Below are 13,438 nucleotides of genomic sequence, written 5' to 3'. Positions count from 1 at the left end.
AGTGAATAGTCTCCGAAAACCTTTTCCACTGCACAAAAAAACTGCTAGCATCTTGTTTTAAATGTAATGGGAAAGGTAATAATCGGCATCCACACAGAGTCACGTGACTCTGCAATAGTCACGGGTATTTATCGGCTCCAGCTCCAATACACATTGATGGGAACACCAAAGACCCAGGAGAACATGCTAATTACAGCCCCTAACTAGTAAGATGCAATGATGCGTCATCACTAAATACTGTCTATTCGAAATTAGTTTGCAAGAGAGACTGAAAGAGAGACTGTCAAAAAGTATATATTTCTTGTTCATTTTATTGCTTAGTAAGTAAGTAAAGTTTATGTAATACCTTTCACAAAGCAAGACCATAAAAACTTGTATTAGTTCATTTACCACATTTCTATGCAATATAAAAGTCAAAGAGATTGACTAGCATGAGATGTGCTTTGTTTTTGGAAGTATGTTTCATGATGCACACTCTCTAGAAGTGTATTATACAACTTCATCCAAAGGCCTTGTGTTAAAAAAAAAGAGTAAATGAATAAATCATATACCAATAGATCATTTGTATGATTGAGATAAGCATATCTTCCTAGTCAGCTCTGGTTTTCATGTCTGCAAAAAATTTGATCTGCTCAGATACAAAATTACAAAGAATGAGCACCAGATCAAGTCTGCTTTCACTTTGACTTCCCTCTTCTCGCTTACTGTTTACTTGTCATTGCCCATGGTTATCTTGCCTCACACTCTCTCTGTCTCTCTCTCTTTGGAGAGTCAGTTAAATGACACTTGGGCATCAATATCCTCAAATTAAATCTATCCCAAGTACAGACATGTGTTCACCAAAGCCAGGCAGCTTCAGTGTAGGTCAGGCCGAGGTCATAGACGCTGGTCAACCGATGCCTTTTGGCTCATTCAGATAGGCCGTCAACGCCTTCATCACTGGTTTGATTTCACTAGATTTTATTTAGCACAGTGTTGACGCCATTACGGACTGTAAAGTTCTTTGTCTAAGCTTTGTTGGTCATTTGAATGTATAATTATATTGTACGACATGTATACAGTTCCACTGAAGTTAAACTGAGGCTTAGGTAAACAAGTAGTTTGGTAGCCAATCTTCCTTACACACACACACATACAAACACACACACAGCGGCATGTACACAGTGACACACAGGCAGCAACAGCTGCAGGGGGTGGTGGTCCATAATGGCATAACTGTAGTGTCTGAGTGACACATTGCGGGCCTGATGGGTAACAGAGAGCCACCTACACATGACTCGAGACACCCGAGCACCCCCTTCCCACATACACACACACACACACACTGTCCCCACATCCACCTAACACACACCTTACCCTCCTCCTCCTCCTGTGTTTTTACCTCCCTTTGTCTCCCCCTCTCCTCCTTTTTCTGCTTGTTTCTGAGCGTCGAGTGTGAAACAGATGCTTTTTCACATTGTCAGACCTCATTTAAATAGTGCATGGGGAAATGAGGATATAGAAAACAAAAGGGATATTAATATTTATTCTATTAGCTGAAGTGCTTAGGTCTGTGATTTTCCCCCTGTGTGTGTGTGTGTGTGTTTGTGTGTGTGTTTGTGCCTGGGTGTGTGTGTGTTTATGGAGCGCTGTGCTGTGAGGCTCTGCTGGCTCTATGATGGATAGCAGGCAGTAATTATAGATGGGAAAACTGCTGAGGATGGCACTCTGGGCCAGGCAGGCAGACACTCCAGCAGCTTGGGGGTTAAGTCTGCTCCTCGCCTCCATCCTCCTCCTGCCTCATCCTGGCTTTGTCTCACACTCACCCTCCACCTCGCAGGATCTGTCTCTGCCATCCTAATTGTCCTCTCATTTCTTAACTCCACCGCGTCACTTTTTAGCGTTTTTTAATTATTTCCCCCTTTTTTTCATTAGCTCAAATGTGGCTCCTGTATCAGGTCCATTTTCTCTCTGGTGCCTGATAAGTCGACACTCAGCCATCAGAGCGTCAGTGGCCAACTGTCAACCATAGTTTTTACAGGATTGGCTTTAGTTGACTCTTACTGGCTCCTATCGAAGCAGATTCAGCACGTTGAAAGGGTGTGAGCGGCAATCGGTTACAGAGAGCTCTCTGATCTTCTGTTTAGCCAAATGATTCTGTGGTTTCACCCTTTTCAAGCAGTTGCTCTTTGTTTTTTACCTCAATGTAACACTCAACTCAATTCTTTGTTGTGATATTTCTGACATTGCCAATCTGTTTCCTGCAGGGTGGGATGAGTTTGGTAATCCCTGTCTAATTTGTCCTGTTTATAACTAACGAAAAAAAAACATGAAAGTCAATCATAAAATGCGCCACCAACATCATTTTCAACATTTTGGCTTCTGGCTACATCTACTGTCTGTTTGGTAACCTCTAAAATACCAAACCACACTCTGACCTGATCTGACCCCATAAAGGCCATACACACATGCGAGCTCTTGCAGCGCAAGGGGCTGACATAAGTGAGTTTAACCCTTTTTGCACACTCATGGCTGGCTTGGCTTGGCCTAGTTTGATTTGGTTTGGTTTGGCAGCCCAGCGTGGCAGCGATTTGCGTCTCCTTAGCAAAAGGGCTACCAGCTTGAAGGTGGGTCATTAACTGATGTCGGCTCATGATGATGTTTAAAAGCAGCAGGCTGATCCGCGGCTAAAGTTTTTTGCTGCGAGTGGTTTTCCATCAAACAGCAGACAGGTAAAATAAGTTTAACTGTTTGGGGGGAGCTGTTTGCAGAGGTGCAAGACAATGCATATGAGCCTCTGTGTTTTCTATGAAAAAACTCGACTAGATGGGAATCGAGCCACTTGAATCCAATGTGCACAGTGAGCTAAAATAAAATTGCTGAGAAAATGTGACAACAAATACCAGGAATATCCCAGTTCTGCTCTGCCCTCATCTCCGCCATAATACAAGTCCATTTTTTTTGTTTTAATAGACATTTGAGCAGAATTGTCCCTGTAGCTGATGTCGCATCATGTTTTTTTTTTTGTTCTTGTTTTTTTTTCCTTCAGTTGTAGTTATTGAGTAACATTTTTTTAAAAATCTTAAATCTAACTTGCCTTAAGCTGCAGGGACCCTGTAATATGCCTTAGTTAAATAATGTTTTATAATTTAATCACACAAAGAACAGTGTGCTCCCCGATGTCACTATTCGGCATTGCAGCAAATGTTGAGCCACGTCCAACTTTTCTGCAGAACAATGTGTACATTTTTTCATCAACACAGTGCTCTCATTAAAATGAATTATGCAGCTTAACATACTATACTATGGCGTTTTTGCATACTTTATGAGAATTTTTGACATACTATTCTATGACATTTTTGAAATACTATCCTGTGACATTTTTTGACATATTTACTATGACTTTCTTTGGCATACTATACTCAGCAATTTTTTTTCATAATAAACTATGGGTTTTTTTACATGCTGTACGAGGGCACACTATACTATGGCATTTTTAAGAAATACTATGCTATGGCATTTTCTATGTACTTTGACAATTTTTGACATTTACTATGACATTTTGGCAAACTATTCCATGGCAATTTTTTATACATAATATACTGTGGCATTTTTTTAAAAACACTTTACTATGACATTTTCTTTTTGGCATACTATACTGTGACTTTTTTTTACCTTATTGTTGATTTTTTTTTTTGGCATATTATGCTACAACATCTTTTGATATACTGTAACATTTTTATGACATACTATACTAAAACATTTTTACTTACTACAATATGACATTTTTTTGAAAAACTGAGGGTCTTTTTTTTTGATGCAGCAATAATGTTGGACTGGACATGAGCTAAGATCTAGACTGAACTTTCGTTTTCTTAACATCAGCCTCTCTACAGTAATACTCCACAAACCTGAGTTCATTTATTGTTCTGTTCTCTTCGCTGTAAGCTGCTCTGGATGACTGTCGGCTTAATGCCTAAGATGTAAATGCATGTGATGTCCCTTTTTTTATTTTACTGTCTTTTCCATCTTCCACCCTCTCTCTCTCTCTCTCTCTCTCTCTCTCTCTCTCTCTCTCTCTCTCTCTCTCTCTCTCTCTCTCTCTCTCTCTCTCTCTCTCTCTCTCTCTCTCTCTCTCTCTCTCTCTCTCTCTTTTCCTTGCCTCTTCTGCTCATTCTCTCAGTCTCTTGGTAAATGTGCTGACTCCTCCTGGTTTTGGCCCAGCAGAGAGCTCTCTAATAGGCCCCAGAGACATCCCAGCATTCCTTAAATCAAGTGGAAAATTGTTAACTTGGTGTGGGATAAAGATGTTCTGTCCACTTTAGCTTTTTCCTCCCATTTCCCAGCTCTCTCTCTTTCTTTCTTTCTCTCTCTCCCTCTCTCTGTCTCTCTTTTTATGAAAATGAGAATGTATGGAGCTGTGGGGAGTGGACTGAGCTTTTACAGTCAATTTCTCACACAGTTTCTGTTTTTTATACTCTGAAAGCGCTTCAGCTTTGTTAACTCCTGTTGGCCCATCACACTTTTCTTCTCTGGATCAGAATTTTGTGGGAGACAGCACATTTTACAAGTCAAAGTTTAGATTTAGTATATTAAAGTCAACATTTTAATGTCAGCAATAGGTTCTTGAGTGATATGGGAAAGAATAATTATGATAAGAGCACCTAATGTTGCAATATAGTATATACAGTATTTGTTTATGTATGTAAAGGTATAAGTGACATAGTATACTTGTATACACGTCACATATACATTGTATATGTTACGTGTTAAAAAGACAGATATGAAGAAAAAACTTAACGACAAATAAAAGAAAAAACTTAACGACAAATAAAAGAAAAAAATGTGTCACAATTCATAAAATAACAAAATGAAACAAGGTAAAAACATTGTAAGATTGTTATTTTTTAAATGACAGCATTTAATTTTTCAGTGTAACTTTCTTCTTTCTTTCAAAAATACAAAAATAAAATAAAAGTGACAAGAAAGTGAAAATTATCTAATTTATATCTATATTCATAATGTTTAAATTCTGTTAGAGTAAAAGGAGAAGAAATAGCACTTTCTCTGGGTCATTTTCTTTTCTTTTTTTTGTCAGTTTAATTTTGCTTAATTTTGGGTAATTTCCTTGTAACTTTTTTTATTTTTTTACTAATATTTTGCTTTATTTTTGTTATCTATGTTAAATTGCTTATCACCCTCTTGCCATGTATTTGAAAGAAATTAAGCCAATTTGCTCAGATTTCAAATGGTTACACATTAATAGCTCATCCTTCCTTAAAAAAGCAGTAACATTTGTAGGTCTGCAGCAGCAACTATATAATCAGAAAGTGCTTGAAATTTGATTGGTCAGGTAGGTAGGTGATTGGCCTGTTGACAGGAGATGCTCAGTTTAATGTTGCTCTGTAGGTGTAAACTGTAACAGATGAAGTTTTATTAATCGCGTATAAACAAAAGTCACAATCACCGTTACTATAGAGTCAGCTGTGGAGCTCTGATGGGGATAGGAAGTCAAACAGATGCTGCCACTGAGGCTTAAAGCTTTTAAATGTTAAATTAAACAAAAAAACAAAAAATCACATAGTGCTTGAAAAGTTAGTTGATAAATCGCCAAACAGAAAATTAATGGACACTTTTGGTAATTTATTTCAGCAAAGCAAAATGCCAAACATTATTGATTTGCAACTTTAAGATGTCACCATTATCTCTGAGAAGATATTGCATTTTTCACTAACCTAAAAATGAAAAAAAGAAACATGTTGAAAGGTAAAATGAAGTTGCAGCCCTAAAATTATGCATCAGAGTTCCCAATTTTAAGAAACACATTGTCCACAAAATAAAACACTAAATGATGAATATGAGTGTATTTCTCAGCCCAGTGTGGAGCTGACAGGCTCAGCAGTGATGTCATGCACTGAATATAAAACGATGTTCGTTACTGACACCGGCAGCAGATCTGATTTGTTGAGCGAAATGTTGTGTCAAAACCGCAGCCCTATAAGATGATCCAAAGAAACATTTGACAGCGAGCTGACCCTGGGTCCCCCTGGCACTCAGGGGTGCAGGAACATGGGTGTGAGGGCGATGAGAGGGGCTCTGGTGGCAGCAAGTCAGGGGCTGCCGGGCTCCAGAGAGAGTCCACCAATAGTCCATTGCGTTCCTGGAAAATCGATCTCAAGCTCCCTCTCCCCTTCACACACACACGCGCACACACACACACACATACACAGAGAAACACACACTGGTCCCCCGATACACACTCTATTTCTGGACCCAATCTGCTCCCCGGTCCCGCACTCCTCACCCCTCCACACACACACACACACACACACACACACACACACACACACACAGGCACACACAAGCACACACAAGCACACACACTCCTCGCAGCCTGCACCCCAGAGTGAATATAATTAGCTTTTCTGACAGGTGGGAGGGATCGGATCTCGTGGAGAATGAAGCTACCAATTTACACCCGTATTACACTGTCATACACACTCAGTTGCAAACATGCATGTGAAAGCTCGCTCTCTCTCATGCACAATGCTCCCCAGAATGACGCTAACTGTGACCCACTTGCTCATCTTGCACGTTAAAGGAGAGGGTGACGGAAAGAGAGTCTCTTGAAAGTAGTGACTTACAAAAGAGTGGCTGGAATAACAGAGGAAACCTATCAAGTACCGGGTCAGGATGTATCTTCACTTAGCTGTTTTGAAATGCTGTCACACAAGTTCTTAACTTTGAGTGGTGAAATCATCCGAGTGCTACCAGAGACATAAAAAACTTTCATCTCTTTAAGGGACGAAAAGAAACATTATCTATTGTAGATATTCCCATAAAGGTTTAAACATGTTTGTACATGTTTTGCGAACTTTTAGTTTTATCGTTTCTTGTGTGTCCACCTTTCTTTTAGCATTAGGTGTCCTATCTCTAAAGTGAGACAATTTTGTGGGTCCACAGGCAGAACTCATTTATTCTTTTTTTTCCCCTCATTAGCAGATTGAGGCCACGTTTAGACAAAAACCACCCTGCTAATAACAGAAAAGTCTTTGCTCTGAGATTTTAAAAAAATTAGCGTTCATATGATAACATTGTGAAAATGATCCTCATGTACACGGATCTGCAAAAACAACCAAAAATCCTGTAGTATGTATGCCAGGCCAGTAGGTGGCGGTATAACTTTGTAATCACACACCATAGAATGTGCAAAAGCGCATTTGCACGTTGCAAGTTTACACAGCGACAGAAGGGGTGATGTTTTCAAAAGATTACACTCTGGAACCCGGTTTCAAAAGATTATGTTTTCAGGGCTGCAAAATGTGTCACTTGTGTGAATGAAAGGCCAAACCACAACCAAAGTTTAAGATTGATCCATTGCTGTGTAAATGCCCCTATAGTCTAGGTTCCAGTGCATTTGATGTTGAACCAGTGACTAACAAAGCAGATTTTTTTGTTTGTTTTTAGCCTGTTTATTTGCATTTTTGGTGAAGTCTTCACCAATAAACAGGCCTGTAGTCTGTACAAGGTTGTGGCACGCACATCCCCTGAAATGTGCATATGGTTGTGGTGCACATATTCTTGGGTATGGACTAGTATCTGTAATAAAAGGGTAAACGTTTGTAGGTAATCAGGGCAATCCATGATTTTGCAGCTATCGTTTACTTGTGTTTTGCAGTTAGATGTCCTCCTCGATAACACATCCTCCAAGTACCAGAGATAATTTGGTGGAAAAGGATTATGAGTGACTTCCAGTTTGTAATTTCTTGATATTACTTGTTACAAGTAAACCTGTGTGTTTGTGTCTATGTTCCCTTTTCTCTAACCACCAGTGCAAGAAAAAACACACTCTGGTATGTCCGGACTTCTCTAAGACGGGATCTTGCCCTCGGGGAGCTCGCTGCAAGCTGCAGCACCGCCAACGAGTAAAACGAAGCGCCAGCAGCACCTCCACTGCCACAGCCAAAAGAGCCAGAACCAAGGAGCCTTCTAAGAGGTCAGGGAGGAGGATTGTACAGAGCTCACTCTTGAATGACCGGAACCATCATATTAATTAATTTTGATATGCTTCAAGGTCTAGTTAAATGTTTGTTTCTTTCCTCTAGGCCCCGCCTGTCTGTCGTCATGCCGCAGGGCTCTCAGGCAGCTCCAGGGACGCCCACCAAAGGTCCTCTGGAACTGCCGTCCTTCATCTCCCTCTCCAGCTCCCCAGAGGAGGCAGACGCACCAGACACACTGCCAGCCGAGACCTTGCAGGTTAAAGGTACAAAAATATGTGACCTGACCAACATAGAGCACATCTGGGGATGTGGGAAGCATTCATGTTTTACAAACATTGATGCAAACTGTACATGCAGCCTGACTGGTGAATGGAGGAATACAAACACATGGCGGTAATTGTAGTTTTGTGTTACTTTTATGCGCTGGTATTGGATCAGAACTCAGTATTTAAATCGTATTTAGAATAAACAAATGGTATGGAGACATCTCTAATTTGTTTTCAACTTGTCTTGCAAATCTTCCATCATTGTTTTCCACATCTCCAGCTTTGACAAGTAAAATGTTTTAATTAATAGGAATTATGGGTGGAAATTTTAATCTAAGTTGTCAAAAAACAATGTTCCCTAAGAGGACTAACTGTAGTTTGCTTACTGTGAAAGTAAAAGTGCTGACTATGTAGCATATTGTGCAGACATGTTTTGTGGCAGGATCATGTTTGTCATGAAAGCCACAGGATCATTCCTGAGTTCACGAGAAAGGGGAGTGGTGATTGGTCTGAGCTGCAGACAGATAATGATGATCAGAGCGGGGCTGACGAGTGCAATGATGCTCAGGGGAGGAGTAATAATGCTCAGAGGACAGAGGTAATAATATTTAGGTTTTGGGCTGGAGGGAGGCACAGCTGAGCTCTCTGTTGACAGACATGACAGATAGAGGATTAGGGAGAGAGGCGGCCTCCCCCATCCACCCCCTCCTCCTCCCACCAGGCTCCACCATCCACCTGCCCCTGCCTACTGGACGGAGACACACACACACCACACACACGCACACACGCATGCTGGCTGGCACAGCAAAGCAACACTTTATCCCTTTTACCTGTGTTCAACCTGTTTTAACCTGTGCCACTTTACCAAACATTTTCTGATTTTCTCTATCTATTGACAGAATGTTTTTACGAAAAGTTAATTAAGTGTATTTTATCCCCCATTCAGCCTTATTCTCAGCGGGCTGTAGCTCCTATGTTATATGTGCACACACACACACACACACACAAACCTATATATATATACATATATATATATAATTTTTTAAATGAATTTTTCCTTTATTGACATCCATTGTAGAATATATCAAAAATCAGGTCATTGTTAAAATAAGCGATAATAATACATACAATCAGTGTCCAAAAGACAAGTAAGATGAAATAAAGTAAAACAATTGTCTCACTTAAGGAACCAACATCTCCCAACCCTACCCCATATTTTTAATTTTTTTTTTACTTTATTAAGGTCTCCTCGAAATTAATTTAGTTTTGTCTTTAAAAAATTCCCTTAAATAAATAGGGTGTTTTTTTGAGTGTGCTTCAGGCTTCCAGGTACTCTTTGAGTTCCATGAATATTATATTGTACTTTGTCTTGCCTAAAGAGATGACAGAGGTGTTTTTTATTGACAAACAAAATGAAGATGTCCCCAGAGACTGAAACTGCTGAGAGACAGCTGATTAGTGTCAGCTGTATCTGCTCTGATGGAAAAGCTGGACATGGATCATCAGACTCAACTTAACTGCCAATGAGTTTTTCCAGTAATACTACCATGTCTCCATGTTTCATTTTTCCTTCATTACCCAGGATTTTCCAAATTTGGTCAGCTTCTAAATAAATAACAGAAGACAAAATTAGGGTTTGTTTGAAATATTTCTGGTCAGTTCTACTGTTCTGCTCTTAGGTAATCCTCCTTGTCTTTCATGGTTTATATTTAGTCTCTTATGCGTGGAAACGAGCAGGACCTTTGACCTGCCCAGAGACATTTTGACTTTCGACCTTCTTCACTCACATACTGTTCAAACAGCCCACATTTCTAATAACATTGTCACAGTAAATGTTCTCAAATGTTTCTGCTTCAGTTTTCTTTCTTATCTTACTATGCGTTTAAGTGTGTTTGCTTTGGCCTGCTGTGAATGTCCAGTAAGTATGAAGGAATGTCTTCCTAACAATTAACAACTGGAAAACTTGGGAAATTGCAGAGTAACTTTCCAGGACTGGAAAACACTATCTTGACAAAGTTATGTGTTACACTGTTCTTGTTTTTGTATTTTACTTTGTGTGTATGTCTATTAGAGTTTACTCCCATAAAACGTGTTTCTGAAGAAGACGTATCCAAACTAATAGTTACTGTAGTAGAATAGAGCTAAACAGATATGTCAATCAGTTGATTAGCCGTTAACTATTAACACTAAAATGCCATTTATATCAGATTTGATACACAACTTTATGTGACCTTCATGTTATCGACATTAACACTACTTTAAAAAAAGCTGTTGGATGCAACCTTGACCTCATTCTATTAAATGACCTATTGTTACCTCTGGGACAATCACAGCCTTATCACACACTTGAGAACTTGGGCATTCAGATGGTGGATGGCTTTCCTTATAAGGTCTTTTTAGGGGAATATAAAGTCAATTTTTGCCTGAATGAGGACAAAAACTTTTTTTCCACCACAGTGCACTATAAAGGTGGTAAAAAAATGACAAAAACTAGCCGAAGTGTTCCAACTACATTAAAAAAGGTATGTATTTGCTTTCAAAAATGACATTCTTTGTGGTCATTGAATTACCATAATAGCCTGATGTATCAAATATAATACAAAATTATTACCTTATAAGCAAATTTTTTTTTTTAATCTTTTTACATTTTGTCAAAGAGGCCTGTAAAAACATTAAATCTATTTTTTTTTTTTAGAAATAGAATTTTCTGGCTATTATTTAATGTTCAGACTTTACAGGGTGAAATTAATGGTTACCTGATTTCATAATGAATCAAACAGTTTGAGACATTTTTTTTTACAAAAAACAAAAAGTTAATTCCAGCTTCTTAAATGTTATTGTTTTCTAGTTTCTGTATTTCTCATGAAAGTTAATTGAATGTCTTTGGGTTTTGGACAAAACAAGAAATTTGACTACTTCATCTTGTGCTTTGGGAGACAGAAATACGCAAGTCCTTTGTGTCCTCCATTGGGATCGCATGGATGCAATTCTTTGAGTTGGTAGCAATGCAGAACTCAGCAGCACAATGATAACTTCCTTTTAGCCCAACAAAATCATCTATTATTAGCTTTATAATGGAAATTACTCTAACACAACATAATGTCTCTGAGCAGCTTTGCATGGAAAGATGATGAAGATGCAAATGCAAAAAAAGGAATGAAAAAACAGGCCACATAATACCAAGAGCCCAACAATAAAGCAATAAAGTAGTTACTGTTTTGCAAAAAAAAACCAAAAAAAAAACACTCTCTCACTATACAGGAGGAAACCCTATTTCAAAATTAAAGCTCTGTGCTGCAAATTCACTGTACTTTAAAATAAAGTGTGTTTTTTACAAACCTGACATGGTCTCGAGTCACTGGCAGTCCATTCAGAATGGAGTGGTGACCCACTTTTTGACCACAACCCACCAGTTGGGAAGCACTGCTCTTAAGTATTACAAATGACACTGTGGTCCCTCTGCACCGCCCAGAGCCTCATTAAAGGTGGATCTGAGCCAAACAAGCTCCTCTTCACTTTGCATAAATTAGCTCAGATGCAATGTATCACTGCCGGACTGCGACCTCACACACACACTTCCTACACACACACACCTTCATTCATCCCTGTTGTCCTGTTCTCTTCCTCATTTACCCATCAGCTAAGATGTCATCACTCAGTGTTTCAGCACGATTCAGCACGCAGGAGATCAGAGTCGGTTCCACATGAGTGAACACACACCTTGTCTTTTGTCATTTCATTTCTGCCAATACTCTTCATTTAAATTCCCTGCTTTTCCTTCGCAGAGAAAAAACTGCAGATCAAGCCTCGGCTGTGAGACGACAGAGAGCAGCAAGCACTGGAGGTGAAAAACACTCCTGGATGATTTCGGTGCTCCAGGTTTGTCCTGACACGTGTTTCTGTATCTCCTCCCTATAAATTTATTCACTCAGGGCCTGAAAGTTTTATCATCTATATCAATAAATCTCTTGCATATCTGACATATCACTTTGGGTGTTTACAGTACAGATTTATTTCCCATCAGATTTTGTACATTTTAAACTGACAAATAAAATATCAACTCTAACCACTTGTTGTTTCACAGGCTGTTTTTGACATGTGAAGTCAGCGCTGTGAGAGTGTTTATGGGCTGCGAGTGTGTCTCTGTTTGGGAGCGGCGTCACATGACCCGAGCGTGTGTTTGTGAGAGTTTTCATTTGGAAGGTGGTGACAGAAGCAGAAGTGCCCCTCACATTAAAAGCCTGGAAGACGAGACACATGAGCGCACGGTGACTTCATCCTCACCATGCTGTGAGTGTGTGTGTGTGATTTGAGGGAATTCATGCACACGCAGAGACTGCTCCCTTTTTCTTTTTTTTTTGCTCCGTATTAAAAGTCATTCTCTCCATTGCTTCCATTTACACTTCCAATTCAGACAGTAGTAAAATTATAAAAGGAGGTACATTAACTCATCATTCCAAACAACACTATTATATGGATGTATAAAGAGAATTGGATGCAGTTTTGAGGTGGGGCCCAGTTTATTCCTATGAAAGTTGCTCTTTAGCACATGAAGCTAATAATCTTACTTTCCACATATAGAATTACTTGGATCTTAAGCATCCATGGGCCCATAGAGCAAGCACAAGGTATAAGGTAAGTTTGTCATTTTTTTTATATGTAGCTTAAGAAGAAATGAAATTTAAATGTGGTCCTAAATCGTGCTACATGTTTTGGTGTTGAAGGAGGAGTTGAGGAGTCTCACAGCCCAATGAAAGAAGCTGCTTCAGCAGCAGATACTTCTGTATGTTTTTCCAGATGGCAGCAGGGTGAACAGACTGTCTGGGGTGGCTGCTGTCTTTCAGTATCTTTTGAGCTCTGTGCAGACGCCTCACTTCACCGAGGTGACTTTTCACTTGGAATTACTTTTCATATGGAATTATACATGATTCCATCAGATCCTTTAACTTGTGCTCTGTAATTTCCTCCGGTTTTCTGCACCTTCTTAGGCTGGAGACATAGTTGCTGTTAAAACTTGTTTGCTTTGCTTGGAGCATTTTTGTATAACTACTTGCTTACATGCGATGTGTGTTACTGGAGGATACCTCTAGTGGGCAGATGAGAGCACTCAGGCCGTATACAGTTACAGATGTGTGGGATGTAAACAACAGACGTGGAGACTCGAGGAAGTTAGTCACATTTTGATGAGATCAA

General features: G+C 39.4%; 1 protein-coding gene across 1 annotated transcript in view; it reads left to right on the top strand.

Annotated features, from left to right (window-relative positions):
- Positions 1–12,311, top strand: part of zc3h3 (zinc finger CCCH-type containing 3) — an 84,059-nt gene extending 71,748 nt beyond the window's left edge. The window contains exons 10-12 of the mRNA XM_042483625.2: positions 7,812–7,975; positions 8,085–8,242; positions 12,031–12,311. Of these exons, the coding sequence (XP_042339559.2) occupies positions 7,812–7,975; positions 8,085–8,242; positions 12,031–12,062 (354 nt within the window). The 3' untranslated portion in view covers positions 12,063–12,311. The remainder of the gene's footprint in view (positions 1–7,811; positions 7,976–8,084; positions 8,243–12,030) is intronic.
- Positions 12,312–13,438: the final 1,127 nt, after the last annotated feature.

The sequence above is a fragment of the Plectropomus leopardus genome, chromosome 5 (assembly GCF_026936395.1).
Source record: "Plectropomus leopardus strain MGB_pleo_1.0 chromosome 5, ASM2693639v1, whole genome shotgun sequence".
Classification (NCBI taxonomy): domain Eukaryota; kingdom Metazoa; phylum Chordata; class Actinopteri; order Perciformes; family Serranidae; genus Plectropomus; species Plectropomus leopardus.
This window is presented reverse-complemented; position numbering and strand designations above follow the sequence as displayed.